At 49.4% G+C, this 27,157-nt stretch overlaps 1 protein-coding gene across 2 annotated transcripts in view; it reads right to left on the bottom strand.

Moving 5' to 3' along the window:
* POR (cytochrome p450 oxidoreductase) overlaps positions 1-27,157 on the bottom strand; it is a 78,101-nt gene that overhangs the window by 4,038 nt on the left and 46,906 nt on the right. For both annotated transcript variants that reach the window (XM_066382361.1, XM_066382362.1), the window contains exons 3-10: positions 10,535-10,583; positions 6,016-6,144; positions 3,178-3,327; positions 2,505-2,629; positions 1,979-2,068; positions 1,540-1,638; positions 264-380; positions 42-160 (exon numbers count right to left, since the gene is read on the bottom strand). In XM_066382361.1, the coding sequence (XP_066238458.1) occupies positions 42-160; positions 264-380; positions 1,540-1,638; positions 1,979-2,068; positions 2,505-2,629; positions 3,178-3,327; positions 6,016-6,144; positions 10,535-10,583 (878 nt within the window). The remainder of the gene's footprint in view (positions 1-41; positions 161-263; positions 381-1,539; positions 1,639-1,978; positions 2,069-2,504; positions 2,630-3,177; positions 3,328-6,015; positions 6,145-10,534; positions 10,584-27,157) is intronic.

Consider the following 27,157-nt stretch of genomic DNA (forward strand, 5'->3'; position numbering starts at 1 on the left):
CAGGCCTTGCCAAAGGGGACAGCCTCAATTTCAGAACTCACCATCGAGATTCTTCAGGGACATGATGACATCCAGGTCAGCACCGAGGATCTCGCCAAGCTGGTTGACCAGGGCAGTGTCATTGGCAGGGTAAACAGCTACATGGTCACCAGATTCATATCTAGTGGGGAAATGTATGGCTCAGGAGGAGGGCCGAAGGCCTCTGTACGTGGATGAGGAGGCCCTGAGTGAAGGTGTAGGAGAGGGGTGGCAGTAGCTGGTACCTGATTTTGGAATCTGAGATGTCTAACTCCAGGTGCATTAGGTGTCGCTCAGTTCCCTGGTTCAGCTTCCGGTTGGTGGTGACAACAGCCAAGAATGGATTTTTGGCATCAAAGGGGCTGGGGAGGAGAGCAGCTCAGTGATTGGCCAGGTTTTTGGTCTGATCTCCCTGCTCCAAAGGGACTCTTCTGGTTTCGCAGAACACAGGGAACCTCAGAGCTGGCCTCCAAGGGCCATGAGGAAACCTCTCCAATTCTGTAAAGGTTCTCCCAGCCTGATCCCAGGCAGTGATCCTGACAACTCCACAAAGTGGGCAGAGCCAGATTATTAATGTCTCAACTTACAGATATGGAAAGAGAGGCTGGGCCCTAAAAACCTGGGAGGCCCTCCCATTGGTGCAGAGTTCTCTGAACCCATTGGTGAGCTGAGTTCAAAGAAGGATGAAGCCCTTGAAGATGACTCCCCAAAACAAGATGTCTGGGTCCCCCAGTGACTGTGTGGAGCAGAACTTCTTCACCCAATAAGCCCTGGATTACCACTACATGAACAGATGAACTTTTACACTGTAGTCACTGAAATGTTGGGGCTTCCTGCTACAGAACTCCAGCAGGAATCTGGGTAGCACCCAGGTCTAAGGCAAATCGGGCCCAAGAGACGAACATTATGTTTTTGGATAAATGTCAAAATATTGAGGCAGAATTTAAGGAAGTTTGCCCTTTTGCCAAAGTTAAACCTAGAAATTGCAGTCCTGGTTTAGGAACTGGCATGCACCCCCACCCCAGGATAAATACAGAGCAAAGTGTCAGAGCAAATTAAGTACAAACTGGGCAAGCACCAGTCTCTCAGAGGCTACGCTCCGGACTGCGAGACCGCTGGACGGGGAAGGGTCCTGAGGGCCCTGACCATGGAGCAGCCTCCCATCTCTCCGCTCTGGGCCTCATGCCCTCTCTGCAGTAGAGATCTCCTGCCATGCCTACTTCTGGACAAGGGTGGAGACAAGGATGCCACATGGGACGGGCTCTGTAGGGATACACAGGACTATCAGCTGTTTCCTGTCCCCAGGTGCCTGAGACAGCACTGCCACAGGGCCTAGACCCCAACCAGGATCTCCACTCAGGACTATCAGCTGTTTCCTGTCCCCAGGTGCCCGAGACAGCACTGCCACAGGGCCTAGGCCCCAACCAGGATCTCCACTCAGGACTATCAGCTGTTTCCTGTCCCCAGGTACCCGAGACAGCACTGCCACAGGGCCTAGGCCCAACCAGGATCTCCACTCACGGTTTCTGGTTCTCATAGCTCTTCAGGCGGCCCATCTCACCCACATACACCTTGTCCATGGCGATGTCTGTATGGACCACAAGCTCATACTGGCGAATGCTAGAAAGGAGAGACCAAGGGTGAGGTGGGGGGCTGACAGGGACTACGCGGCTGCAGGGGTCAGTCCCAAGAGAAGAGGAGGCTGCTCGGGAGTGAAACTGTCAGGAAACAGTGCATGAAGGTGCAGCTAGGACATAAGAGGAGGGAGGTAGCCAGCACAGAGCTGGGGAAGGGCTGGTGCAGCCTGGAGTTCAGCAGGCTTCCAAGTGGTTCTGTGAGAAGGTAAAGAGGCCTGTCATTTCAGGCAAAGCCAAGTGCCTTAGCTTTGGATCTGGGACCCTCCCGTATCTGACTGACCTTCCACCAGCCTCCTCGAGTCCCACCCTCAGGAGGCACTCACCTGGACTCCTCTCCAGTGGCTTCCACCCCAAAGTGCTCACACACAGCTGGCCAAAACTGCTCTCGCCATGTGATGAAATCCTCCTCCAGGCTGGGGAGAGGAGGTAATGAGCCAGGCCCCAGGCCAGCCAATCATAGCAATGAGACCCAGCAATGGGCTGGCTTCCCCAACATCCTGGACCCTCTCCCAGCACCCCCAAGAGCTTGAGGGCTCATTTCAAGCTGGCCCACCCAGTAATGTAACCCAAGCCATCAGGAAGTGTCTAGAGTATCTGTGCTAAACATGGGCGGCTTCTATCTGAGCTGGACAAGCCAGGAGGATGGGAAAAGCAAGTAAGGCCCACTTGGTAGGGGCTGGGGATGAGCAACTCCCTTCCCTTGTGTGTCAGTTTCAGGTGACACCATGACTTTGTACTCCCCTCATGTGCCACAGATAATCCTTAACCCTGGGGGTCCCTGACACCTGACAGCTGGGGCGGGGCTCCGGGGAGGGGGCCCTGCATGCAAGGCTGGGTCTAGGCACTCACTTCCCGTCATCGTCGCCCATCCCCAGCTCAAAGATCCGCTGGGCACCAAGCTGCTCTAGCCGCTTGTCCACATACTTGCCCATGGCATTGAAGTGCTCATAGGTCTTGTTCCCAAGGCCAAACACCTGTGTGGACAGAGGGGTGGGGCTAAGGCCTGGCCAGCAATCAGGGGTGGGTTTCCTTGCAGAGCTGGCCAAGTTGCTAGGCAGCATCGTGAGGTGGTCACCTTTGGCCCCTGGAAGTGGCTTTCTTTCAGTGACCTGTAGCCCAGGGCGCCCTCCACAGCCAGCCTCTAAGCCTCAAGCCTGGGTGGCCAGCAGGAGCAATTCACCCTTCCCACCAGGTTCTCCTCGCCCAGTCAAATGTTGGGTCAGCCTGCCACACCTTTCTTTAGTCTCAAGCATAAATGCCCACTGGTGCTGGGGACATGGGAGGAGAAACTCGCTTAGTGCTGGGGTTCAGGGTGGAGGAGGGGGTTGTCCCACTGTCCCATGAGCAGCCTTCCTCCGGGCTCCCTGACATTAGCTCCCTGCCAGGCTCTCCCCACCCCATCTTGATACCTCGGCTTGCCCTTGCTGATCAGAACATAGGGATCCAAAGGTCCAGGGCAGGTGTCTCAGGCTGCACCTAGGAGCCCACAGGAAGCCACTGGAGGAAAGATGGAGTGACTCACCGCATACTTGACTCCAGAGAGGTCCACATCTGTCTCCTGGAGCCAGTCATAGAAGTCCTGAGCATTGTCGGTGGGGTCACCCTCGCCATAGGTGGCCATGCAGAACACTGCCAGGGAATTCTCTATCTCTGGCAGGCTGCCCAGGTCGGCCTGGAGAGACAAGGGCAGGGCCCGGGCCCAGCAACCATGACTCAGCCTGCTCTAGCTCAGGTCTGTACCTGATGGGGTGCAGACAAGAGAGTCCAGGGGTCAAGTGGAGGGGGTGCATTCACAGAGGAAAGGGTGTTGACAGGCACAAACAGGCTGTGTTCCAGGCTACCAGCTGGCACTCAGAAAGTGGTTGGTTCCCTGGGCATCAGCCCTAGGCCACCAGTGAATGTCATTGTCTCTCAAAGTCTTTGGAGCATAGCGGGGCCTCATCTCTCACTAATTCCTGGTCCACTGTTCGCTAACTCCCGAGGTCTAGAGACAGGCCTTACTGCCTGTCCCCAAGAACGAAAGCAGGGTGTGGATTAGGTGGAGGGATAGGTGGTTTGGGAGATGGCATGGCATGAACAGGAAGCAGTTGATGCTCAGGAGAGAGTGGTTCTGGGAGAAGGAACATTTGCTGTGTTGTAGGAGCTGCAGGAGCAGCTGGGCCATGAATGGCAATGACCCCACCAGGGAAGAAATAGGAAGGCAACTCCCTAGGGGCTTCTTCTCAGAACCAGCTGCTCACTGCCAGCCTCCTTCCCTCCTGGGTACCTAAGGATTGGCTCCCCTTCCCTGTCAACTGCTTCCACCTGGGGCAGGTGGCTGGCTGTCATTAGCTCTCCTGATTCAGCGGGCAAGTGTACTGCTGGAAGTTTCTTGCACTGGGAGAGCTGCAACCATGTGAGGGGATGAACAAGGACAAAGGAGCCAGCCCAGAAGGAGAATGAGCAAGGTGACGCTCCTCCACAGCCTTCAGAGACAGGAGGAGGAGGAGGGGAGGAGAAGGGGGAGGAGGAGGAGAAGGGGGAGAGGAGGAGGAGGGGGGAGGAGGAGGAGAAGGGGGAGGGGGAGGAGGAGAAGGGGGAGGAGGAGGAGGAGAAGGGGGGAGGAGGGGGGAGGAGGAGGAGAAGAAGGGGGAGGAGGAGGAGGAGAAGGGGGAGGAGGAGGGGGGAGGAGGAGAAGGGGAAGAAGAGGAAGAGGAGGAGGAGGGGGAAGAGGAGGGAAGGAGGAGGGGGGAAGAGGAGGAGGAGGGGGAAGAAAAGGGGGGAGGAGGGGGAAGAGGAAGGGAGGAGGAGGAGGAGGGGGAAGAGGAGGAGGAGGAAAAATTCCGGCAGCTTCAAACAGGGCCTTCCCCAATCTTCAGGTTCTCCAGGTCCCTCCCCAAGCTGCACTCTGCCCCTGGGCCCTGTCCATGCTCCTGCTCTGGCCCAAACATAGGCGGTTTTTTTTGTTTTGTTTTTTTACAGAGACAGAGAGTCAGAGAGAGAGGGATAGACAGGGACAGACAGGAACGTAGAGATGAAAAGCATCAATCATCAGTTTTTCATTGTGCTTTGCGACACCTTAGTTGTTCATTGATTGCATTCTCATATGTGCCTTGACTGCAGGCCTTCAGCAGACCGAGTAACCCCTTGCTCGAGCCAGTGACCTTGGGTCCAAGCTGGTAAGCCTTGCTCAAACCAGATGAGCCTGCGCTCAAGCTGGCAACCTCGGGGTCTTGAAACTGGGTCCTCAGCATCCCAGTCCAATGCTCTATCCACTGCGCCACCGCCTGGTCAGGCAACATAGGCGTTTACAGGCTGCATTTCAAAGCCCAGCAGAATGGTTCCCACAGATGGCCAATTTAACATCCCTCAACTGTAGATGAAGCAAGGAAGGCCCACGGGGGCAGGGGCTTGCCCAGGGTCACATGGGCAGTCAAGGCAGAGCAGATTAGAGCCCAGATTCCCCCTCAATCCGACTCCCTAGCTGATGCAGGTTGGGGGTGGGGTGTTGAGATGAAAACAGTCCCTCTCCTGACCTGCTGAGACCCTTTCATTTTTAAAGCCACACCCAGTCCACCTGAGCTAGCAACCACCCAGCACTTGAGCACAGAAGGCTGAGCATGAGCAGTGCTTCTGAGCTCACATGTGTACACCTGAGCCAGATTGTTTTCTCTTTTATTTATTGGGGTGACACTGGTTATGTAAGTTTCAGGTGCACAAGTCTATAATGCATCATCTGTATATTATATTGTGTGTTCACCACCCCAGGTCAAGTCTCCTTTCATCACCATTTATGCCCCCTTTACCCTCTTCTATTCTCTGCAGCCCCTCAGGTGTTCTTTCTTTATTGTAGAGAGAGAGAGAGGGTCACACATACATAGACCGGAAGGAAGAGAGATGAGAATAATCAGCTTGTAGTTACAGCACTTTAGTTGTTCATTGTTTCTCATATGTACCTTGACTAGGGAGCTACAGCCGATCCAGTGACCCCTTGCTCAAGCCAGCAACCTTGGGCTTCAGTGACCTTTGGGCTCAAGCTAGCGACCACAGGATCATGTCTATGATCCCACACTCAAGCTGGCGACCCTGCACTCAAGCTGGCGACTCTGCACTCAAGCTGGCAACCTCAGGGCTTGAACCTGGGACCTCACTGTCCCAGGGTAACACCTTATCCACTGCACCACCACCAGTCAGGCTCAGGTGTTCTTAGTGCCCTTAAAACTAGGGCCACTTGGCTGTTAGTACAAATGACAGAAGACATCCATTCCTGTTTGTCCTTTGGAATAACTCAGCCTTTTAAGTATCTCCATGGTCCAGAGATGCCTTCTTTAATGCTGCTGGAAGAGCTGGGAGGAAGGGTCAGGGCGTGATGAGAGCTCACCAGGTCATACTCCTCGGGGTCTGCTGACATGCCCCGCATCCCGTAGCGGTGGGCGTCCTTGGACAAACGGTTGGCAAACTCCTCGGCGGTCCCCGTCTGGGAGCCATAGAACACGATAATGTTCCTACCCTATGGAAGGCCAGACATGTGGGGTCAGTGAAGGGCTAAGAAGCACAGGTTTCACCGAAGACTCCAGGTGACCACAGGGGCAGGCTAGGCAGGTGCACCTTCTTTCCTTCTTGCTTCAAGTCCTTTCTAAGTCACCAGGGGGCTAAGATCTCACTGCCGCAGCCCCCGTGGAGGATGGGGGCAAAGGCCACCCAGACAACTCCAGCCATCACGGCAGTTTTACACAGCTACTCAAAGACACACTCTGGATAGATTTTTAAATGACATGCAAAAGACACAACATAATCAGTTAAAAAAGTGACTAAACAGTATGTATAGTACAATCCAATTTGTTATATACCCATACTCACAGCCATATATATGTGTATGTGTATATATATGTTTTATATACATAAATACACAAAAGAAAAAGACTGGTAAGAAACATACCAAGAGTCTCTAAATGGGGAGTTTTGGGTGGGTTTTTCTGGGTGGTTATAAAAATAATGCATATTTATGAAAATGTAGACAACAAGGAAATATACTACATGGACTGACTCGCACGCTCTTCATCCCACCCCTTGTGCCTTCCACAGCAGCTACTCCCCATATTCCCCTGCAGCGAGGGAGGCAGCAAGTTAGGTCTAGCCAACTAGATGTGCTTTTCAAGATCTGGAAGGGGCAAGTGAGACACAGCCCCCTTCTGATCCCTTTACGTAGACACGAGGTCTCTCTGGAGCGGTACCCAAGGCCCCAGATACCCACAATGGTCTCTAGTTTTTGCACCTAGCACCAACTGATACAGGTACAAATGACAAAATAAAACATACGATTACAATTGCTCTAAAGTGTCGTCTTAGCTCTTACATTTCCCAAATTTTTTACAAATCAATTAAAAAGATATTTTAAAACAATCACTAAAAAAACCCTACTGAATAAAGGAGAAAAAGAGTATGATATCAGGGGAACCAAATAGGATATAAAATAGTAGCTAAATATTTATGGTAGCATCAAAATCTATAAAGTACCTAGAAATAACCCTTGTAAGAAACACACAAGAAGCTATCAAGTGATAAAAGACTCAACCAAATGGAAAGGTACTCTGGTTCTCGAGAGGAGAATTTAACTACCAGATGTTAGTCTTCTTACTTTAATACAGAAATGTAATAAAAATTTTAACAACTCTTTTTTTTCCTCAATAAATCGATTCTAAAAGTCCTATGGAAAAATAAATGATCCACCCATAGGAACATTATTTGGCAATAAAAAGGAATGAAGTGCTGACACGTGCTGCCCGTGGGTGAACCTGGAAGACATCCTGCTGAATGAAAGGCGCCAACACGAAAGGTCACACACTGTGTGATTCCATTTATAGGCAACGACCAGAACAGGCAAGTCCCTAGAGACAGCAAGTGGATGGACAGTGTCCTAATGCTCAGGGTGGGGGATTAGGGGATGGGGAGTGACTGTTAATGGGTATGGGGTTTCTTTGGGGGATGATGAAAATGTTCTAAAATTAATTATGGTGGTGGTTTGCACAACTCTGTGAATATACTATACTAAAAAACACTAAAAGTGTATACTTTAAATGGGAGAACTGTATAAAATGTGAATTATATCTCAATAAAACTGTTACCCAAAATGAATAAATATATCTAAAATAAGAGAAAAATAGGAGCATTGGTAAGGGGTAGGGAAGTGCCTCGCACTACCAGATATTAAAACAAAGTATAAATCCTCAATAATTAAAGCAGCATGATGCTGTACCTACCCAGACAACTAAATCCAAGTATAAAAATACGAAAACATGAAAATACACACTGGCATATGATAAAACCAGTGGAGAAAACATGAACTCTATCTAGACTGTAAAAAAAAAAAAAGCAGTGTTGGATCCATAACTTACATCTTTTGCTAGGATCAAGTCCCAGTAGACTGACTTTTAAATATGAAAAATGAAACCATAAAAGTACTAGAAGAAAACATGAAAGAATTCCTTTATCTCTTCAGGATGAGGAAGGTCTCTTAACTGATGACTCAAAGTTCGTAAATCATAGAGAGAAGAATAAAGTGGACTATGTAACTTTTACATGGCAAGGAAACACACACACACACACACACACACACACACACGATAAGCCAAGTCAAAGCAGACTATTTTATATATATATATATATATATATATATTTCTTTCTTTCTTTTTTTTTTTTTTAAACAGAGACAGAGTCAGAGAGATAGATAGATAGGGACAGACAGGAACAAAGAGAGACGAGAACCATCAATCATTATTTTTTCGTTGAGACACCTTAGTTGTTCATTGATTGCTTTCTCATATGTGCCTTGACTGTGGGGCTACAGCAGACTGAGAAACCCCTTGCTTGAGCCAGTGACCTTGGGTCCAAGCTGGTGAGCTTTGCTTAAACCAGATGAGCCCACTCTAAAGCTGGCGACCTCGGGGTCTTGAACCTGGGTCCTATGCATCCCAGTCCGACGCTCTATCCACTGCACCACCGCCTGGTCAGGCAGGAAAAATATTTTTAACTCATATCACAGACAAGGGATAAATCTCCCTAATAATTTTAAAAAGTTCCTCAAGAACGAGCAATTCCAATAAAAAATTGGGCAAAATATATGAACAGAGAATCTATATAAAAAAAATAAATGTCATCGTAACATTAAAACCTGCTTAACCTCATTCATAAAAAAAATGCAAATTAGAACTACACAGAGATTGCATTTTTTTATAACCTAGAAAACTGGCAAAACTCCAAACTTTAATAACAAACTCTGTTGGCAAAGCCGTGAGGAACAGGTTTTCTCACACATTGCTAGAGTGCCCTGGTGTGACCTCTAAGGGGGCAGGATTTGGCAGCTTCTATCACAATTACAAATCCATATACCTTTTGATTCAATAATTCCACTTCTGGGATTTTATGGTAGCAGCATTGTTTATCTTTTTTTTTTTTTTTTTTTTTTTTTACAGAGACAGAGAGAGAGTCAGAGAGAGGGATAGATAGGGACAGACAGACCGAAATGAAGAGAGATGAGAAGCATCAACATCAGTTTTTCACTGCAACACCTTAGTTGTTCATTGATTGCTTTCTCATATGTGCCTTGACCGTGGGCCTTCAGCAAACTGAGTGACCCCTTGCTCGAGCCAGCAACCTTGAGTCCAAGCTGGTGAGCTTTGCTCAGCCAGATGAGCCTGCATTCAAGCTGGCAACCTCAGGGTCTCGAACCTGGGTCCTCCGCATCCCAGTCTGATGCTCTATCCACTGCGCCACCGCCTGGTCAGGCCACAGCAGCATTGTTTATAAGAGTTTAAGATTAGAAATAGTCCAAAAGCTCCTCAACAAGGTAATGCTTAAATAGAGTACTATGGTCACATAACGGAATCATTAAGCAGCTATAGTAAAGAATGAGAAAGGTGTCTTTGCATTGGTATGGAAGGATCTCCAAGATATATCATTAAGTTAGCATGGTCTATAACAGTGTGTATTCTATGCCATTTTTTCTTTTAAGAAAGTATAAAATAGCCTGACCAGGCGGTGGCACAGTGGATAGAGCGTCGGACTGGGATGCAGAAGGACCCTGGTTCGAGACCCCGAGGTTGCAAGCTTGAGCGCGGGCTCATCTGGCTTGAGCAAAAAGCTCACCAGCTTGGACCCAAGGTCACTGGCTCGAGCAAGGGGTTACTCGGTCTGCTGAAGGCCCACGGTCATGGTACATATGAGAAAGCAATCAATGAACAACTAAGGTGTTGCAACGAAAAACTTAGGATTGATGCTTCTCATCTCTCTCCATTCCTGTCTGTCTGTCCCTATCTATCCCTCTATCTGACTCTCTCTGTCCTTGTAAAAAAAGAAAAAAAAAGAAAGTATAAAGTAAGCATCTCTGTGTTTTTTGTATGCACACAAAGAAGCTCTAGAAGGACCCATAAAATACTAAGAAGATGATGAGTGGCAGAAACCAGAGAGAGGCTTTCCACTGAATAAATTTGTTTTAGATTTTAGCCATGTGAATACCTCTCCATACAATTAAAAATTTAAATAAACAAAAACACACAGAGATAAAACTGTCGCTGTGCCATGACCACAGCTATGTGAGGCTCTCATCTGTTCGTGGAGCCTGGACTGGGAGCAGGGAGTCAGGATGGCGTCCCGAGTCAGAAGGACTGTTTATTCTTATAGTTGCCTCAAGAAGTAAACATTCAAAAAACAAAGTAAACTGTCCCAGCAACAGCAGAGCAGCTTTGGGGCTTTGGTATGACTAAAATGTACACGTAAGAGAGCTGGCCCTGGGTTCCTCCAACTCTCCTGTCCACTGCAGCTGGCCTTCTGCTGGACTCCCCTAAGCACCCACCAGGGACAAGATCTGCTGGCAAGAGCACAAACATGGAGAATCAACTCACCGTCTTCTTCATCTTTTCCACGAAGCTGCTGTCTTTGGGAGAGGAGGTCCTGAAAAACAAAAGTGTCAGATGGGCATGGGATGCATGTGGCATGGCAGCCCTAAGGGGCATTCTCCACTGAGCATGCCAGCAGCTGCCTCTGGTCCAGTGACAGGGCTGCCAGGCCTGCTCCCCATTCCCTCAGAGTAAATCCAAATCTTGAGATACCAACACCTGGCAAAGCAAGGACCCCCACCCCCAGAGAGATGGAATAAAGAATGGTCAAGGACCTCACTTCCCCATCCCTCAGCATCCATAGCCAAAGGTCCCCAGGACCTTTTCTCACCTCCAATCCCTGCCTCACACAGCACCCAGGAGTCTCCTAAATATGGGTTTGACCGTGCCACTGCCCGCTTCACTCTCATATCCTCATTGGCTCCCATGAACCTCAGGATAGGGGTACAGAGAATCTTCCCCCAGCCTTGCCCAATTCTCCCCGCCACACACCACTCTCTCCATGACAGCCATCACCCTAACTCAGAGCATCCTTATTACATTCTATGCCAACAGATCCGTGCTCCATCTCAAGGCCCTGCCCAAATACCAACCCCCCTGGGATTCCTAAGCAGTCGCCCGACCACTGTCCACGAACTGGGCCCTATCTCCTCATATAGCAGTACCACTGCTGGGTACATCACAGCCTCAGCACCCTCTGTCCACTCTCTGCGTCCTGGCTGCCCGCCTCTTGCCCCCTCCCTGTCCATTTCTGTTCTCCTTTTCCTCTCTTTCCTTGCCCCAGGCCTGCAGGGCCATCTAAAGAAGTCAAGTGAGCTTCTCCAGGGACTTTTAGGACTAAGGCAGCAAGGTGGGTAAAACAGAAGACATGTGCAAAATATGTATATCGGACAAAGAACTTGGACTGAGAATAAGAAATCCCTATAAACCAATCAGAAAGATATATAATGCAGCAGAAAAATTGTCAAAAGACTTGAACAGGTACTTTCTTAGAGAAACAGCTGAAAAACCTATGGAAAGGTACTTGACATTCATGTCCAGGTGAAGTTGTGGAGCAGCAAAATTCTCACCTAGTTCAGGGGAGGCAATATGGCACCACCTCTGTGGAAGGCTGTTTGGCAGCATCCTCTGTAACCCAGCAGCCTCCTCTTTGGTACAGACCTAAGAGAGTGCATTTGTACCTGTGCACCAAGAGATGGACCGGGAATATTCTCGGCAGCACTGACACGAGTGTTCCTCACAGGGAACAACCCTACTGTCGATCAGCAGAATAAACAAACAAACTGTGGTACAGTCACACAATGGAACATTCTCCACTGCAGCAATGAAAAAGATGATCACTACCTACACTCACATGAATGAACCCCACAAACATACTGTTGAGTGAAATAAGCCAGAGAGAAAAGTGTAAGTACATATATATGATTTTACTATATAAAGTCCCCAAAAAGGCAAAACTAATTTGTGGGGACAGTGGGCAATAGACAGCAGGGCGACTCCGGGGCTCCTGGGAATGGTCTGCTCTTGACTGGGTGGCAATCCACTTGTTCACACGGAGAGAATCTTTGATCTGTATGCACCTTCCTGCAGATACTACATTTCAGTTAAAAGTTTACACTTATCCTCGAGCATGCATGGTAGGCAATGAGGTGAAGGAGGCTGGAGTCGCGCAGACTGGGGCCATTCCTAGCCTGCCAATTCACAGCTGAGTGAACTTGAACCAGGAATTCATTGCTCCTTAACTAGAAAATGGGGATAACAAATCCCACTTCAGAGATTTTTGCAAAGATCAAATGAAGAAAAAGGATATAAAGGACCCAGGAGAGCGTCCGGCACAAGGCAGGCTCTATAACTTGTCACTGTGAAGGGAGTTCCGGCCACTCGCCTGGCCCTTCCTCTGCCAGGCCACAGTCCACAGCAGGTCCCTGGACAGCCAGAGGGAACACCCAGGCCTCGCACAAAAGCTTGAGCACAGAGTGACAGTGGGTGTGTGCAGGCAGGTGCTGAGCATTCCCACAGTTTTTCAAGTTAGCTGATGGCTGGCCTCCACATTCATGCCCTTTATTTTAACAGCGTGGCCAAGATTATCCCAATTTTATATTCAGACAAATACAGCCAAGCAGCTGCATTTTTCATGAAACATGAATGGGCCACAGATAAGATCAAAACAGGGCAAAAAGGGCCTTCATGATGTATGAAGGAGCCCGAATGAGCTCAGCGGCTCCCTGCCAGCCAGTGGTCTGGTGGTCCACATGCTGGTCAGAAAGACTGGCCAGGGCGGTGAAGATGCACCTGGAGATGGCCAAACACTTTGGCCCTGGGGCGACACATTGGAATGTGTGGTTTCAGGAAAGGTGACATGCGATTATACCCAGAAGGCCCCTACCACAAAGCATGCCCTCTCCCACCCCCACTCCCACCCGAGGGGAGACTGAACGCCCATTTTACAGTTGACAGAGGCTTGAAGGCAGCACTTGCGCCCAGTCCTCCGGCCAGTAAGTGGCCAGGCAAGGATCAAGCCCAGCCCGATTCCAAGACCTCTGCTCTTTCTCTACATCCTCCGGCGCATGGAGCAGTGCTGAGGAGGGGTGCCAGCAGGCACACACACGCACTGCCACAGCATGAAAGCGCTGTCCCTCAGGGCTGGAGGCCTGGAGTTTGCGGGGAAACTTACAAAGTGAAGGTTTCTTTTAAGAATGCTTCTGCAAAGCTGTTTAGACACAAAATTTTTTAAACATAAAGATGGAAGTTTCATGTTTAAGCCCCCACTGGGTTTCTACTAGGTTAGTAGGTCCAGGACTACTTGGACCTCGTAATGTATTTAGTATGAAATAGTAGGCTACCTTAGAGCCTTCGTGTTAACTAATGTTACGTGTGGGGCCCTGTTGGGGGCAAAGCCTGGTGCCTGACTCGGCCGCTCCAGCTCCTCTTCGTCCTGGAGGTCCAGGCAATGCCGCAGCCCTTCTCAAGGAGCTAGAAGGGGGGCAGCTGGGGGCCGCCTGCCCATGCTTTCCCCTAGTGATGGCCTGTCCTTATAGGAACCCAGAGGGCCCCCCCCCCCGTCCCCATCCCCCCAGTGTCCCCAGGGCAGGCCCAGGGGATTCTGCCCCCTTTCTTTCCCCACTCCAAGCTCCAACCTGCACTTCAAAGAGGTCCTGTGTCTGGACATCTTCCCTACATGTCCAGCCACCAACAGCCACATCTTCACTACCCCTCTAGTTTATGTGCAGCCCAATCAGAGCACTAAATGTCTGTCTCTGTACTAACACGGCATGCTCGCCAAGATGCACTGTTAAGGGGAAGAAAGTAAGGTGCATAACGATGTGAATTATACCACTGTGTTCCTTTTGAGTTCTGAGTCGTGAGAATATATTACCTACTAAACATGAATCAAATGTAAACTTAAATTGATGGTTAAGAAAACTATCAGCAACCTACACAAAACGTTTCTGATGAATTATTAGGGAAAAAAAGCAGATACAAGACTAAATACAATTTCCATTTATATAAAGTGTGCAGAACAGGCAAAGCCATAGATAGAATGGTGCCAAGGACTGGGGGAGGGAGGATGGGGAGCAACTGCTTAATGGGGACAGTGTTTCCTTTTGAGGTGATGAAAATGTTTTGAATTAGTGTCTGGTTGTAGAATACCATGACTATACTAAAAGCCACAAGATTGTACACTTTAAAATGGTTAATATGAATTTTAAGGGGTGTGAATTTTACCTCAATTAAAAAATGAAAAATGCTTTTTTCATTTTTTGGTGGTGCAGTGGACAGAGTGTCAACCTGGAAACGCTGAGGTCACTGGTTTGAAGCCCTGGGCTTGCCTGGTCAAGGCACATATGAAAAACAATCAGTGAACAACTAGAGTGAAGCAACTACAAGTTGATGCTTCTTGCCCTCTCCAAAATCAACAGCTAAAATCTTAAAAAAAAAAAAAAAGAAAACAGACTGGTGGCAGCCCAGTGGATAGAGCATTGACCTGTGACGCTGATGTCGCAGGCTGCCAGCTTACACGCAAGCTCACCATCTTGAGTGTGGGTGCTGGCTTGAGCACAGGATCATCAACATGATCCCAAGGCCTCTGGCTTGAGCAAGGCGTCACTGGATCAGCTGGAGTCCCCTGGTCAAGGCACATGTGAGAAGCAATCAATGAACAATTAAAGTGCTACAACTACAAGTTGAAGCTTCTCATCTCTCTCCCTTCCTCTCTGTGTGTGTCTCTCTCTCTCAAAAAAAAAAAAAAAAAAAAAAAAGAACCCCCCCCCCAAAAAAAAAAAAGGGAAGAAAACAAACAAAATGCATTTAGCAGACACCTAAAAAGGGCTAGGCTTTTGAGGTTTTGGAATACACTTACATGGAACTCTTCTTTCTCAATTTCTCAACCACTGCCAGTCACTGTGTGCAAATGCAGCACAGCGGAAGCTCCGGCAGAAATTTAGAATGACAACACAGAGCCAGGGGAAACACAAGCTACAGTTGTGACACCAAGGTTACACATCCTCCCTCACATTCAGCCGCTTCCAGGGTAGAATGTATGACAAAGAAGAAAACAAGAATCTGTGCCCTTAAAAAAAATGGAGAGCACACTATTAATTACTCATAGGGAAAGGACCTCAAGAGAAATACACCAGCATCTTAACAGAATACCGAAGGGTTAGGATGTGAGACGGTTTCTGTAATTTTCAAATATTTGTTTTTCAGATTATTTTTATAACTAAAAGTATATTTTACAGTTTAAAAAACAGGGTAACTAGAATGTGTAAGCATAGGGAAGAGGCCACAATCGGCACAATGTCTGACACTCAGCATACAACATTTTATCAGCTCCTGGGGCAGTCAGTCCTCAGCCCTCTGCCCAGCAGAAGGTTGGCAGAGGTGGCCTGAGAAGGCCTTTGGGGGTTCCCTTACCCACCTGAGAGGGCCTGACATCAGCTGAAAAGCTAACTCCTATCTATTCTCAAGGGATAGAGGCTTCCATAGAAGCTACATCTCAAAGAAGGTGGATTTGATGACTTGCTGAAGGAACAAGAAGCACCCTCACTGCCCAGTGAATGCTGGGCTGCTTCTCCATCTGCAGGTGATGCATGCCAGCCTGGGTGAGGAGGGCACTGTGCTTGCCACAGGCATGGGACTAAACAAAGCAGTCTCCTCATTCCAGGACCAATCACCAGGTTGGCCAGACAGGCTCGAGGAGAATCATGGTGGGATGGGAGGGGCCACACATCAGGAGCAGAGACTTGGTTCAAATCCTGGTTCTGCCACCAAATGGGTCTGTGACAAGTCATGGCCTCTTAAGGCCTGAGATTCCTCTGATTGAAAATACTCCAACTTGGCTTCTGCAGTCTCCCAGTGCCTCGCACAGCACCTGGGACTTGGTTAACTTTCAGGGATAAAGAGGGTGTTCTCCACTCAGTGGCAGAGCGTCAGTCCGGCATGTGGAAGTCCTGGGTTTGATTCCCGGCCAGGGCACATGGGAGAAGCGCCCATCTGTTTCTCCACCCTTCCCCCTCTTCTCCTCCTGCAGCCAAGGCTCCATGGGAGCAAAGTTGGCCCGAGTGCAGAGGATGGCTCCATGGCCATTCCACCTCAGGCACTAGAATGGCTCCCGTTGCAATGCAGCAACACCACAGATAGGCAGAGCATCTCCCCCTAGTGGGCTTGCCGGGTGGATCCTAGTCAGTCACATGTGGGAGTCTGTCTCTCTGCCTCCCCACCTTTCACTTCAGAAAAATACAAAAAAAAAAAAAAAAAAGACGGGGTGTGCAAATGAGGCTATTTGGGTTACTATGATGTCCAGGCCCCAGAGGTGGCCTGCTAAAACCAAATGGGTGGATCAGATGGCCCAGGCGACAGGGCTTCAGAATGAGCAAGCACCATGACTACAGAAACCAGGAAAGGCCTCTCAAAAGAGCCGTTCTAGTCTCAGAGACAAAACGGCCCCCAAGAGACAAAGTCATGGGAAGCAGCAGCAGAGAGGCTCCTAGGTGAGGCCCATGTAGCTGGTGGGGAGCTCAGCTCCGGCCCCGACAGCCGGCGGGTCTGTGGGGAGCAGGGCCTCGGTGTGGCCTCCTGACTCCTGATGCAGCTGCACAGGGCAGGAGTCCCAGGCTGGCAGGGGAGAGGGAAGTCCTCTCGGCAGGTCTGGCTGGGAACATCAGAGACAGGCAAGATGGTTAGCCCTGCCTGCGTTTGGAGAAAGGGTTCTTCCAAGAAGCACGAGCAGTTCTGAAGGCCAGCCCTGGTCCTTCCACTAGCTCAGCCCTGGGGAAAGGAGAACACTCCCTACCCCCACCCCCTCCGCTCCAGGGATGGCTTCCAGAGATCCTGGGCAGACGGAGGTCCAGGAGACGAAAAGGGAAACCAGAAGGGGACTGAGGAAGACCCCGTACCTCTAGTCAGTGCCCCAACACGTGCAGTTTCCTGGTGTTCTGACTGGTTACACCTGGCCTGCTGAGGTGCAACAGAACCCGTCCCCCACTGCAAGGCCCTGCTGCTCAGCCTGTCTGGGCCCTTACCTAAGTGCCCTCGCCTGGCTTTACCCCACCTGACAGCCTCATGCTGGAATGTGTACATGGAACCTGATCTTTCACAGGCAGAGGAGTCAGTGACTAAGGCCTTCCTGGTTTTCAGTCCATATCCTGTCATTTAAAAGCAGGAAAATGCAGTCTGCAAATCTGGGACGGAAGGGGCCAGCACAGCCACTGCCCAGCTGAACCCCCCGGGGTATTACCCCCAACTATGCTGGTCAACTCTACACAACACCCTCTTCACAACTCTAGGGTGTCCCTGCCCAGGAAGGGGCTCTGTCCTCACTCGAGTACAGGTGTCAGGTGTCCCTCAGCCAGAGGGGCCTCAACACAGTCTGCTGCCAGGGACACTGTTTGGAACTGACCTTCTCAGGGTGGGCTCATCCTGTGGAGATGAGTATGTGCATCCCATGGCTTCTCACTCCCAGTCCCAGGACTTAAGGAAGAAGGCAGGTTATAGATCTCTCCTGGAAACGGGCAGGGAGCCAGCAGCTAGGAAGTTGGGTTCCGTCCATCCTCTGCACAGAGCTGGCTGGGCCCGTCAACTCTGAAAGTGCTCTTGGATACCCCAAAGTCCTCTTGGAATCTCGGCTGAGCCCCTGCGTGCATCTGTCCCCATAAGCCTGAGAACACTGGAACATCTGGCAGTTCCAGCAGGGAGGAACCAGGACTCTGGGCTGAAACCTCCCGTGATCCCCTGCGTCTGGGCACACACCCCTCCTCCTCCAGTATGGACCGAGGGAAGGAGAAAACCTTCCCAACCCCAACTCGGGTCTCCTTGGAAACTGTTTATATCAGAGCCCTTTCTCCCTACATCCTCCCCCTTTCCCATTTGAAAAAAAATAATAAAAGGAAGTCACAGAGGCTGAATAAAGCTCTTCTAGACACTAGAAGGCAGTTGTGCAGGTTGCTATGGCAGGGCCGTCTCTCCATAAAGGAAGCTGCACTGACCCTGCTGCCAGGGCACCTCAGGATCATATTAAATTAGATCTGGTTCCTGTCTTCCTCCCCACAAAAGAACTGTGAGCAACAGAGCCTAAGACACTAGTCTCAGCCTAGGTCACCTGAGAGCATACTGTGCGCTGTGAAACAGCACATCTTACCCTCACTGCCTGGCACGGTGGCCGCTGCATTCGCTGCTAAGATGTCTTAAGGAGCACCCCTTCACAGAACCCAAGTATAAACAGCCAGACGAAAGGCTGCAGCTGGCCCAGGCTCTGAGCCGAATCCACGCAGCTCCAGAATGGAGCACAAAAGGTTCCAATTAGGGCTCTCCACTCCTAAATTGGGCGCAGGAGTCTCTCTAGTTCAAGCTTCAATGTGTGGGAAGGACGAAAGGGAGGGTGAACAAAAGTACTGAGTCACTCGGACAAAGATGAACCAAGATGTCCTGGTGTGATTCATTTGTTTCCAGTTCCAGGCAACACTCAGAAGGATTTCTGAAAACTTCAACTCAGATTTGCTTTTCTACACAGCAGAACTGATTTCCTGTGAGACTTTCTCTTGCCCTCGGTGACACGGGGCAGCTGCTTTTGAACAGCTCCCTCCCACAGCCGGTGTGTGACGGCATGTTCTCTGTGGCCCAGGGGAGCAGGCCCCGGCCAGAGTGGGTGAGGGCTGAGACACGACACCCGCTGGCTGCGGGGATGTGGGCAGGCTGGCCGGCACAGGACGAACTTGGACTTTGAGGCCTCTGCTGTGGAAGACGGCTCTACCAAGCAGGCCAGCTTTCTCCACCGTGGGCAATGTGGTCCCAGAGCCTTGGGGAAGAAAGCTATTGGTTTGGAAGAGCTGCCTTTCATGAAAACACAGTGGTTTGCTGCAGCTTAAATTTAAAAAAAAAAAATCACTTTCCCTGTTGACGGGGCCAAGAACGGAAACCAGTCCTGATGGAAGGGCAGTGGGGAAGGTGCCGCCCGAGACAACGGGCCTTTGGCAGCTTGGAGGGTAAAGCAGGTGCAGGAGGCCACAGGTCAAAGACAAAAAAGGAATGGGAAATACTACTTGCTGAGTGCCTATTGTATGCCAGCCAGTATTCGAGGAGCTCTATATTTTATTTCATTGAATTCGTCCCAGAAGTGGGAAAGGATCTTTATCCCCATTAGACAGCTGAGGAGAGTGAGGCTCAGGGTGAAGCAGTAACTCAAATCCAGTCATAGTGATTCAGCACCCAGGCCTTATGTCCGCTCGCTCCCACTGAGCATGGCTGTGCCTCCCTGTCCCAAAGTGTTGGTCAAGGCACAGAAATCCCAGGAGTGACCCTGGGCACATTCAGAAAACACTTCACAACCCTTCCCAAGGATCCTAGGTCCTTGTCATCTGGGGTGCTCTGAGGCTTGAGTGGGCTGCTGTTTCCCTAATAACCCACCTCTCCCCCATAGAGCCTTCAACATATATCCACCAAGACAAAGGCTCCATAACCTGCTGAGACCCTGGCCACCTGCTAGCACCGCAGGGCATTCTCTGGCCGCTCTCTTCTAAGCCCTGAAGAGCACTGGGCTGTGACTCAGCTCTTAGTTGTTAGGCAGGGCTGCTGCTACTGTGCAGGAGTGAAGAGTGAGAATGAGGTCCAAGGAGCTAGCTGCTCGGGGATATACAGCCTGTCATTCACAGAGCTAAAAAGCCACATGCTCTGACACCAGGATGACTTGATTCCTGTCACAGAAAAAGTGGTCCTGCCATCATATGCAAAAGGAAAAGGGAAAGAAAGCAGGGTAGCTGGGGGAGGGGAGGCAATGATGAGGACAGGAGGGGAGTTAGCAGGAGTACACAGGTGTGGGAAGGGAAGCCCTGAAGCACCAGCACTAAGTGCCCCAACGATGCCCAGTGAGGTCAGCAGGCCCACTGATCCTCAGCTCTGCATCGCTCTCCCAGACAGCCCACCATCGAAGTTGCAGGCACTGGCTAGCATGCAAAACCACCCCAATCTCATCAGAGAATAGGAAAGAAGGAAAGGCAGGTGAAGTCCCTTAGTGGTCAGGTGGCAGCGGAAACCCCTGGCCTGTGCTCACAGGAGCAGTGTGACTACCCAGAGCCCATTGCCTCGCCGTTGCCATTGACAATGGGAACCTTCAGGCTCGGTGCACTCCTCATGCTCTTCTCTTGGTAAAACTCATTTGTGGCCCTGGCCGGTTGGCTCAGTGGTAGAGTGTCAGCCTGGCGTGCAGGAGTCCCAGGTTCGATTCCTGGCCAGGGCACATAGGAGAAGCGCCCATCTGCTTCTCCACCCATACCCCTCTCCTTCCTCTCTGTCTCTCTCTTCCCCTCCTGCAGCCGAGGCTCCATTGGAGCAAAAGATGGCGAGGCTCCATTGGAGCAAAAGATGGCCCAGGTGCTGGGGATGGTTCCTTGGCCTCTGCCCCAGGCGCTAGAGTGGCTCTGGTCGCGACAGAGCGATGCCCCGGATGGGCAGAGCATCGCCCCCTGGTGGGTGTGCCGGGTGGATCCCAGTTGGGCGCATGTGGGAGTCTGTCTGACTGCCTCCCCGTTTCCAGCTTCAGAAAAATACCAAAAAAAGCCCCCCAAAAACCCAACAAACTCATTTGTGTTTCCATTTTCACATCTGACAGCCAAGGAACTCTCTATAGGAAGAAGTCCTAAACTACATGTGGGAAGAACTAGAGCTCACTTCCCACCTGTAGGCATTCAAAAAGAGAAAGATGGCCTGACCAGGCGGTGGCGCAGTGGATAGAGCGTCGGACTGGGATGCGGAGGACCCGTTCAAGACCCCAAGGTCGCCAGCTTGAGTGAGGGCTCATCTGGTTTGAGCAAAAGCTCACCAGCTTGGACCCAAGGTCGCTGGCTAGAGCAAGAGGTTACTCGGTCTGCTGAAGGCCCGCGGTCAAGGCACATATGAGAAAGCAATCAATGAACAACTAAGGTGTCGCAACGAAAAACTGATGATTGATGCTTCTCATTTCTCTCTGTTCCTGTCTGTCTGTCACTATCTCTGACTCTCTCTCTGTCTCTGTAATAAAAAATAAAAAAAGAAAGAAAGCTGTACAGAAATGATGCCAGCAGCCTTGACTCCTGGCTTTCCCGGACCCTCTGTCCAGAGTAAGTCCCCAAATAAGTCACAGAGGAAAATTAGCTCTTTTATGGCTTTTCAGAAGCAACCTCCAGGGGATGCAATCAGCAAAATCCATACAGTGGGAAACTATGAAACAAATTATCTGGTTTCTTTAAAAATGCTTTGAGGGAAAAACAGGGATGTAGGGGAGGGGCCCATGAACTGAGAGATTTCTGCCATGTTAGGAAGTGGGCAGACACACAAAGTTGTAGCTATGTTAATTCCATCTGCATGACATTTGTGAAAAGGCAAAACTACAGGGACCAAAATATAAAATCAGCTGAGGTGAAAGGGGTGTGTACTAACTGCAAACACACCTGAGATAGCTTTTTGGGATTATAAAATATTCTGTATCCTGACTGTAACACTAGTTATACAACTGTATACAGTTCAGGACTCATCAAACTGTACACTTAAATGGTAAATTTTACTTTAAAGGTGAATTTCATTGCATGTAAATTATACCTCAATATACCTGACCATGCCCTCCTAGAGAACATTGTAAGTTATTAATCAATTGTAATACAATAGCTGGGTCTTATTTAGATCCTAAATTTTAGAAAAACTGTTTTAAAAAATTTATCAGTCAAGTAACTATGACCAAATGCTGACTGAGTATCTGATGATACTAGAGCTTACTGTTGAATTTTAGGAATATAGCATTAAGTTATGTTTAAATAGGGGAGTCCCTTGAGGACTGAAATATTTTCATATTTCCATATAATTTTATAGGAGATCTAATTTCCTATGAAGTCATATATTTCTTTAGTCATAATTCCTATGAATTATATGATTATAAAATGTATAAGATTTATTTAAGAGAATCCAGAAGCAGTAGGAGGGAGAAGGAAACAAGACTGGTGAGGAGAGAGGATAACTGTTAAAACTGGGTGATGGGTACATATGAGTTTACTCTTCTGTGCTCTATACTTTGGATTTTGCTCAAAGTGTTCTATTATAAAAAGCGTTGGCCCTGGCTAGTTGGCTGAGTAGTAGAGAGTTGGCCTGGTATGTGGATGTCCAGGGTTCGATTCCTGGTCAGGGCACACAGGAGAAGCGACCATCTGCTTCTCTATCTTACTCTTTCCCCCTTCTCTCTCTCACCCTCTCTTCCCCTTCTGCAGCTATGGCTCCATTGGTTCAAGCACATCAGCCCCAGGCACTGAGGATGGCTTCATGGAGCCTCTACCTCAAGCATTAAAAATAGCTGATGTGACCATGGCCCCAGATAGGCCACATGCAGAAGTCTGTCTCCCTTCCTCCCCTCCTCTCACTTGGAAAAGAAGGAAAAACAAAACAAAACAAAAAAGCTTATTTTTCTTTAAAGCACTCTCAGGTGCCAGAAGTTGAAGCAGAGGTAGAGCCAGTGGCTGGGGGGCCTGGGCCCGCTGAGATGAGGGCTGTGGCACAGGCCCCACCTAGAAGCGCAGCCCTGCTCAGCTCTAGCCACTGCGGCAGGCATCGCTGCGGGCCTGATGTGGCCAGACGCTCTATTTTCAAAAGAAGCTGTAAGTATAGCTTTTATGTAAAATTGCCAGCCTTTTCATTTAAAAATTTAAAAATACTGTGTAAGCCAAACCCAGTGGGCCAGTGTGTCCTAGAGGCAACCACACCTACAAATTTAGCATTTACTAATTCCACAGCCACTCTGTTTGAGCACCCACACTCTGCCAGGCCCTGTGCCAGATCAGGGATCCAGACAGCAACGGGGTGTACCTCAGGACCTCGGGAGGCAGACACAGAAACCAATTCCCATCCAACAAGAGGGATGCTCCATGCAGAGTGCTGGGTCACATGTGTGATGTGTGGGGGTACAAGAAGGGCCTCGGAGCTTCAGACTCCTGTGGGAGCCATCATTCCCCTGGGCTCCCTCTGATCAGGAGCTGCCTGGAGTGGAATGCTCCATCTAGAGCAGGGGTCTCAAACTCAACTCAGCATGTGGGCCGCAGAGCAAGATCACAGCCGTTAGGCGGGCCGCACTAGGTCTACAAAAGGCAACTGTTACGCAACACTTTTCTCACTGCAGTTGAAAACAAAAAAAAATCAGTACAACAAGCACAATCGTACATGCAGTTTACTCAGTGTCACAAAACGACCAGAAACTGTAGTTCGCATCACAACTGCTGTTAACTAAGCTAATATCTAGCTAGGATGCTAGAGAAATGAAAAATACAAGTAGGCCCCTAGGCTTACTTAATTTTATCCAAAATATTTTGAACTTCGTGGATTAGTCTGCGGGCTGCACAAAATTGTTCGGCGGGCCACATGTGGCCCGCGGGCCGCGAGTTTGAGACCCCTGATCTAGAGGAACAAGCTGAGTAAAGGCTGAAGAGTGAGTGCACAGGAGACACTTTTTTTTTTTAACAGAGACAGAGTCAGAGAGAGGGATAGACAGAGAGGAATGGAGAGGAGAAGCATCAATCATTAGTTTGTCCGTTGCTACATCTTAGTTGTTCATTGATTGCTTTCTCATATGTGCCTTGATCGTGGGCCTTCAGCAGACCGAGTAACCCCTTGCTCCAGCCAGCGACCTTGGGTCCAAGCTGATGAGCTTTTGCTCAAACCAGATGAGCCTGCGCTCAAGCTGGCGACCTCGGGGTCTCGAACCTGCGTCCTTCTGCATCCCAGTCCAACGTTCTATCCACTGCACCACTGCCTGGTCAGGCCAGGAGACACTTTTTAAATTATTAAGAAACTGTATTGCTTATAACTGCTCCTCTTTAAGAAGTTATTAATTACTATTTAAAACAGTTCAAAAGATCTCCCCTGGGGAAGAAAATGATGTTTATAAATTAGAAGGCTCGATATTGTAAGATGTCAATTAATTTATAGATTCAATCCAATCCCAGTAAATGTTTGTTTGCTTTTGTTTTTTGATGGACACTGACTGAGTCTAAAAGTTATATAGGCCCTGGCCGGTTGGCTCAGTGGTAGAGCGTCGGCCTGGCGTGCAGAGGTCCTGGGTTCGATTCCTGGCCAGGGCACACAAGAGAGGCGCCCGTCTATTTCTCCACCCCTCCCCCTCTCCTTCCTCTCTGTCTCTCTCTTCCCCTCCCGCAGCGAGGCTCCATTGGAGCAAGGGTGGCCCGGGCGCTGGGGATGGCTCCTTGGCCTCTGCCCCAGGCGCTGGAGTGGCTCTGGTCGCAGCGGAGCGATGCCCCAGAGGGGCAGAGCATCGCCCCTTGGTGGGCAGAGCGTCGCCCCCTGGTGGGCGTGCCGGGTGGATCCCGGTCGGGCGCATGCGGGAGTCTGTCTGACTGTCTCTCCCCGTTTCTAGCTTCAGAAAAATACAAAAAAAAAAAAAAAAAAAAAAAAAAAAGAATTAAAAGTTATATAGAAGTATAAAGGCCCCAAAAAGTCATGGAGATCTCAGAAGAACAAAGCTGGAGAACTTTGTCTACTAGCTATCAAGTCAAGAGTTATTATTGCTTGCCAGCAGTGACACAGTGGATAAAGCATTGGCCCGGGATGCTGAGGACCCAGCTTCGAAACCCTGAGGTTGCTGGCTTGAGCATGGGCTCATCCAGCTTGAACGCAAGCTTACCAGCTTGAGTGCGGGATCATAGACATGACCCCATGGTCACTGGCTTGAGCAAGGGGTCACTGACTCCACTGGAACCCCCTGGTCAAGGCACATATAAGAAAGCAATCAATGAACAACTATGGTGCCACAACTATGAGTTGATGCTTCTTATCTCTCTCCCTTCCTGTCTCTCTCTCTTGTTAAAAAAAAAAAAAAAAAAAAGAGTTACTACAGTCTGACCAGTGGTGGCACAGTGGCTACAGTGTCAACCTGAAATGCTGAAGTCCCAGGTTCTAGACCCCAAGGTCTATTTCTTAAGTGCGGAGTTGCTGGCTTGAGCCTGGGATCATCGACATGATTCCATGGTAGCTGGCTTGAGAAAGGGGTCACTGGCTTCCCTGCGCCCCCCAGTCAAGGCACATATGAGAAGCAATCAAAAACAACTATGGCCCTGGCCGGTTGGCTCAGCGGTAGAGCGTCGGCCTAGCGTGCGGAGGACCCGGGTTCGATTCCCGGCCAGGGCACATAGGAGAAGCGCCCATTTGCTTCTCCACCCCTCCGCCGCGCTTTCCTCTCTGTCTCTCTCTTCCCCTCCCGCAGCCAAGGCTCCATTGGAGCAAAGATGGCCCGGGCGCTGGGGATGGCTCTGTGGCCTCTGCCTCAGGCGCTAGAGTGGCTCTGGTCGCAACATGGCGACGCCCAGGATGGGCAGAGCATCGCCCCCTGGTGGGCAGAGCATCGCCCCATGGTGGGCGTGCCGGGTGGATCCCGGTCGGGCGCATGCGGGAGTCTGTCTGACTGTCTCTCCCTGTTTCCAGCTTCAGAAAAATGAAAAAAAAAAACAACAAAAAAACCCCAAAACAACTATGGTCCTGGCCAGTTGCCTCAGTAGTAGAGCATCGGCCTGGTGTGCAGGAGTCCCGGGTTCAATTCCCGGCCAGGGCACACAGGAGAAGCGCCCATCTGTTTCTCCACCCCTCCTGCTCTCCTTCCTCTCTGTCTCTCTCTTCCCCTCCCACAGCCGGGGCTCCATTGGAGCAAAGTTGGCCTGGGCGCTGAGGATGGCTTCATGGTCTCTGCCTCAGGAGCTAGAATGCCTCTGGTTGCGACAGAGCAATGCCCCAGATGGGCAGAGCATTGCGCCCTGGTGGGCATGCCGGGTGGATCCCGGTCGGGTGCACGCGGGAGTCTGCCTCCTCATTTCCAGCTTCAGAAAACAAAAAACAAAAAACAACTAAAGTGCGCCTGACCAGGCAGTGGCGCAGCGGATAGAGCGTTGGACTGGGACGCAGAGGACCCAGGTTCGAGACCCTGAGGTTGCCAACTTGAGCGTGGGCTCATTGGGTTTGAGCAAAAGCCCACCAGCTTGAACCCAAGGTCGCTGGCTGGAGCAAGGGGTTACTCGGTCTGCTGAAGGCCCGCGGTGTAGGCACATATGAGAAAGCAATCAATGAACAACTAAGGTGTTGCAACACGCAACGAAAAACTAATGATTGATGCTTCTCATCTCTCTCCATTCCTGTCTGTCTGTCCCTGTCTATCCCTCTATCTGACTCACTCTCTGTCTCTGTAAAAAATAAATAAAATTAAAAAAAAAACAAAAAACTAAAGTGCTATAACTATGAGTTGATACTTCTCATCTTTCTCCCTTCCTGTATCTCTTTCTTAAAAAAAAAAAAGTTACTATAAAATCATAGAAAATTGAAGTGTGGTATTGGTGAAAGAATAGAAGACAGATCAAGAGAACAGAACAAAGTCTAGAAACCGACCCCCCACACACATATACTGTCACCTGATTGATAGCAACAATGACAATGAAGTGCAGTGGGAAAAGAATGACCTTTTTCAGTAAATGGTGCTGGGTTGAGACCAATGACAAATCAATTTCAGCTAATGGTAGAGCTAAGTTTAAAAGCTACAACAATGATGCTCTTAAATAAAAGAATATCTTCATGACCTTAAGATGAGTAAAGATCTCTTAAACTGGACACAAAAAACATTTCTCGTAAAGGTCAACCAAAAGGTTGACAAATTAGACTAAGTTTAAGCAAAAAACTCCTGATCATTAAAAGACATTATTAAGCCCTGGGCTGGGCAGCTCAGTTGGTTAGAACGTCATCCTGGTATGCCAAGGTTGAGGGTTCGATCCTTGGTCAGGGCACATGTAAGAATCAACCAATGATGCCTGACCTGGATAAAGTGTCGACCTGGGAATGCTGAGGTCACTGGTTTGAAGCCCTGGGCTTGACTGGTCAAGGCATATATGAGAGTTGATCCTTCCTGCTCCTCTACCCTTCTCTCTCTAAAAATGAATAAATAAAATCTAAAATATTTTTTAAAAAATCAACCAATGAATGCATAAATAAATGGAACAACAAATTGGTTTCTCTCTCCCTTTCTCCCCTTCTAAAATCAATATATAAAAAAATTTTTTTGAAGACATTATTAAGAGAGTAAAGAGGCAAGTTTCTGAAGAGAGATGATATTTGCCATATATTAATCTA

The sequence above is a fragment of the Saccopteryx leptura genome, chromosome 4 (genome assembly GCF_036850995.1).
Source record: "Saccopteryx leptura isolate mSacLep1 chromosome 4, mSacLep1_pri_phased_curated, whole genome shotgun sequence".
In the NCBI taxonomy this organism is placed as follows: domain Eukaryota; kingdom Metazoa; phylum Chordata; class Mammalia; order Chiroptera; family Emballonuridae; genus Saccopteryx; species Saccopteryx leptura.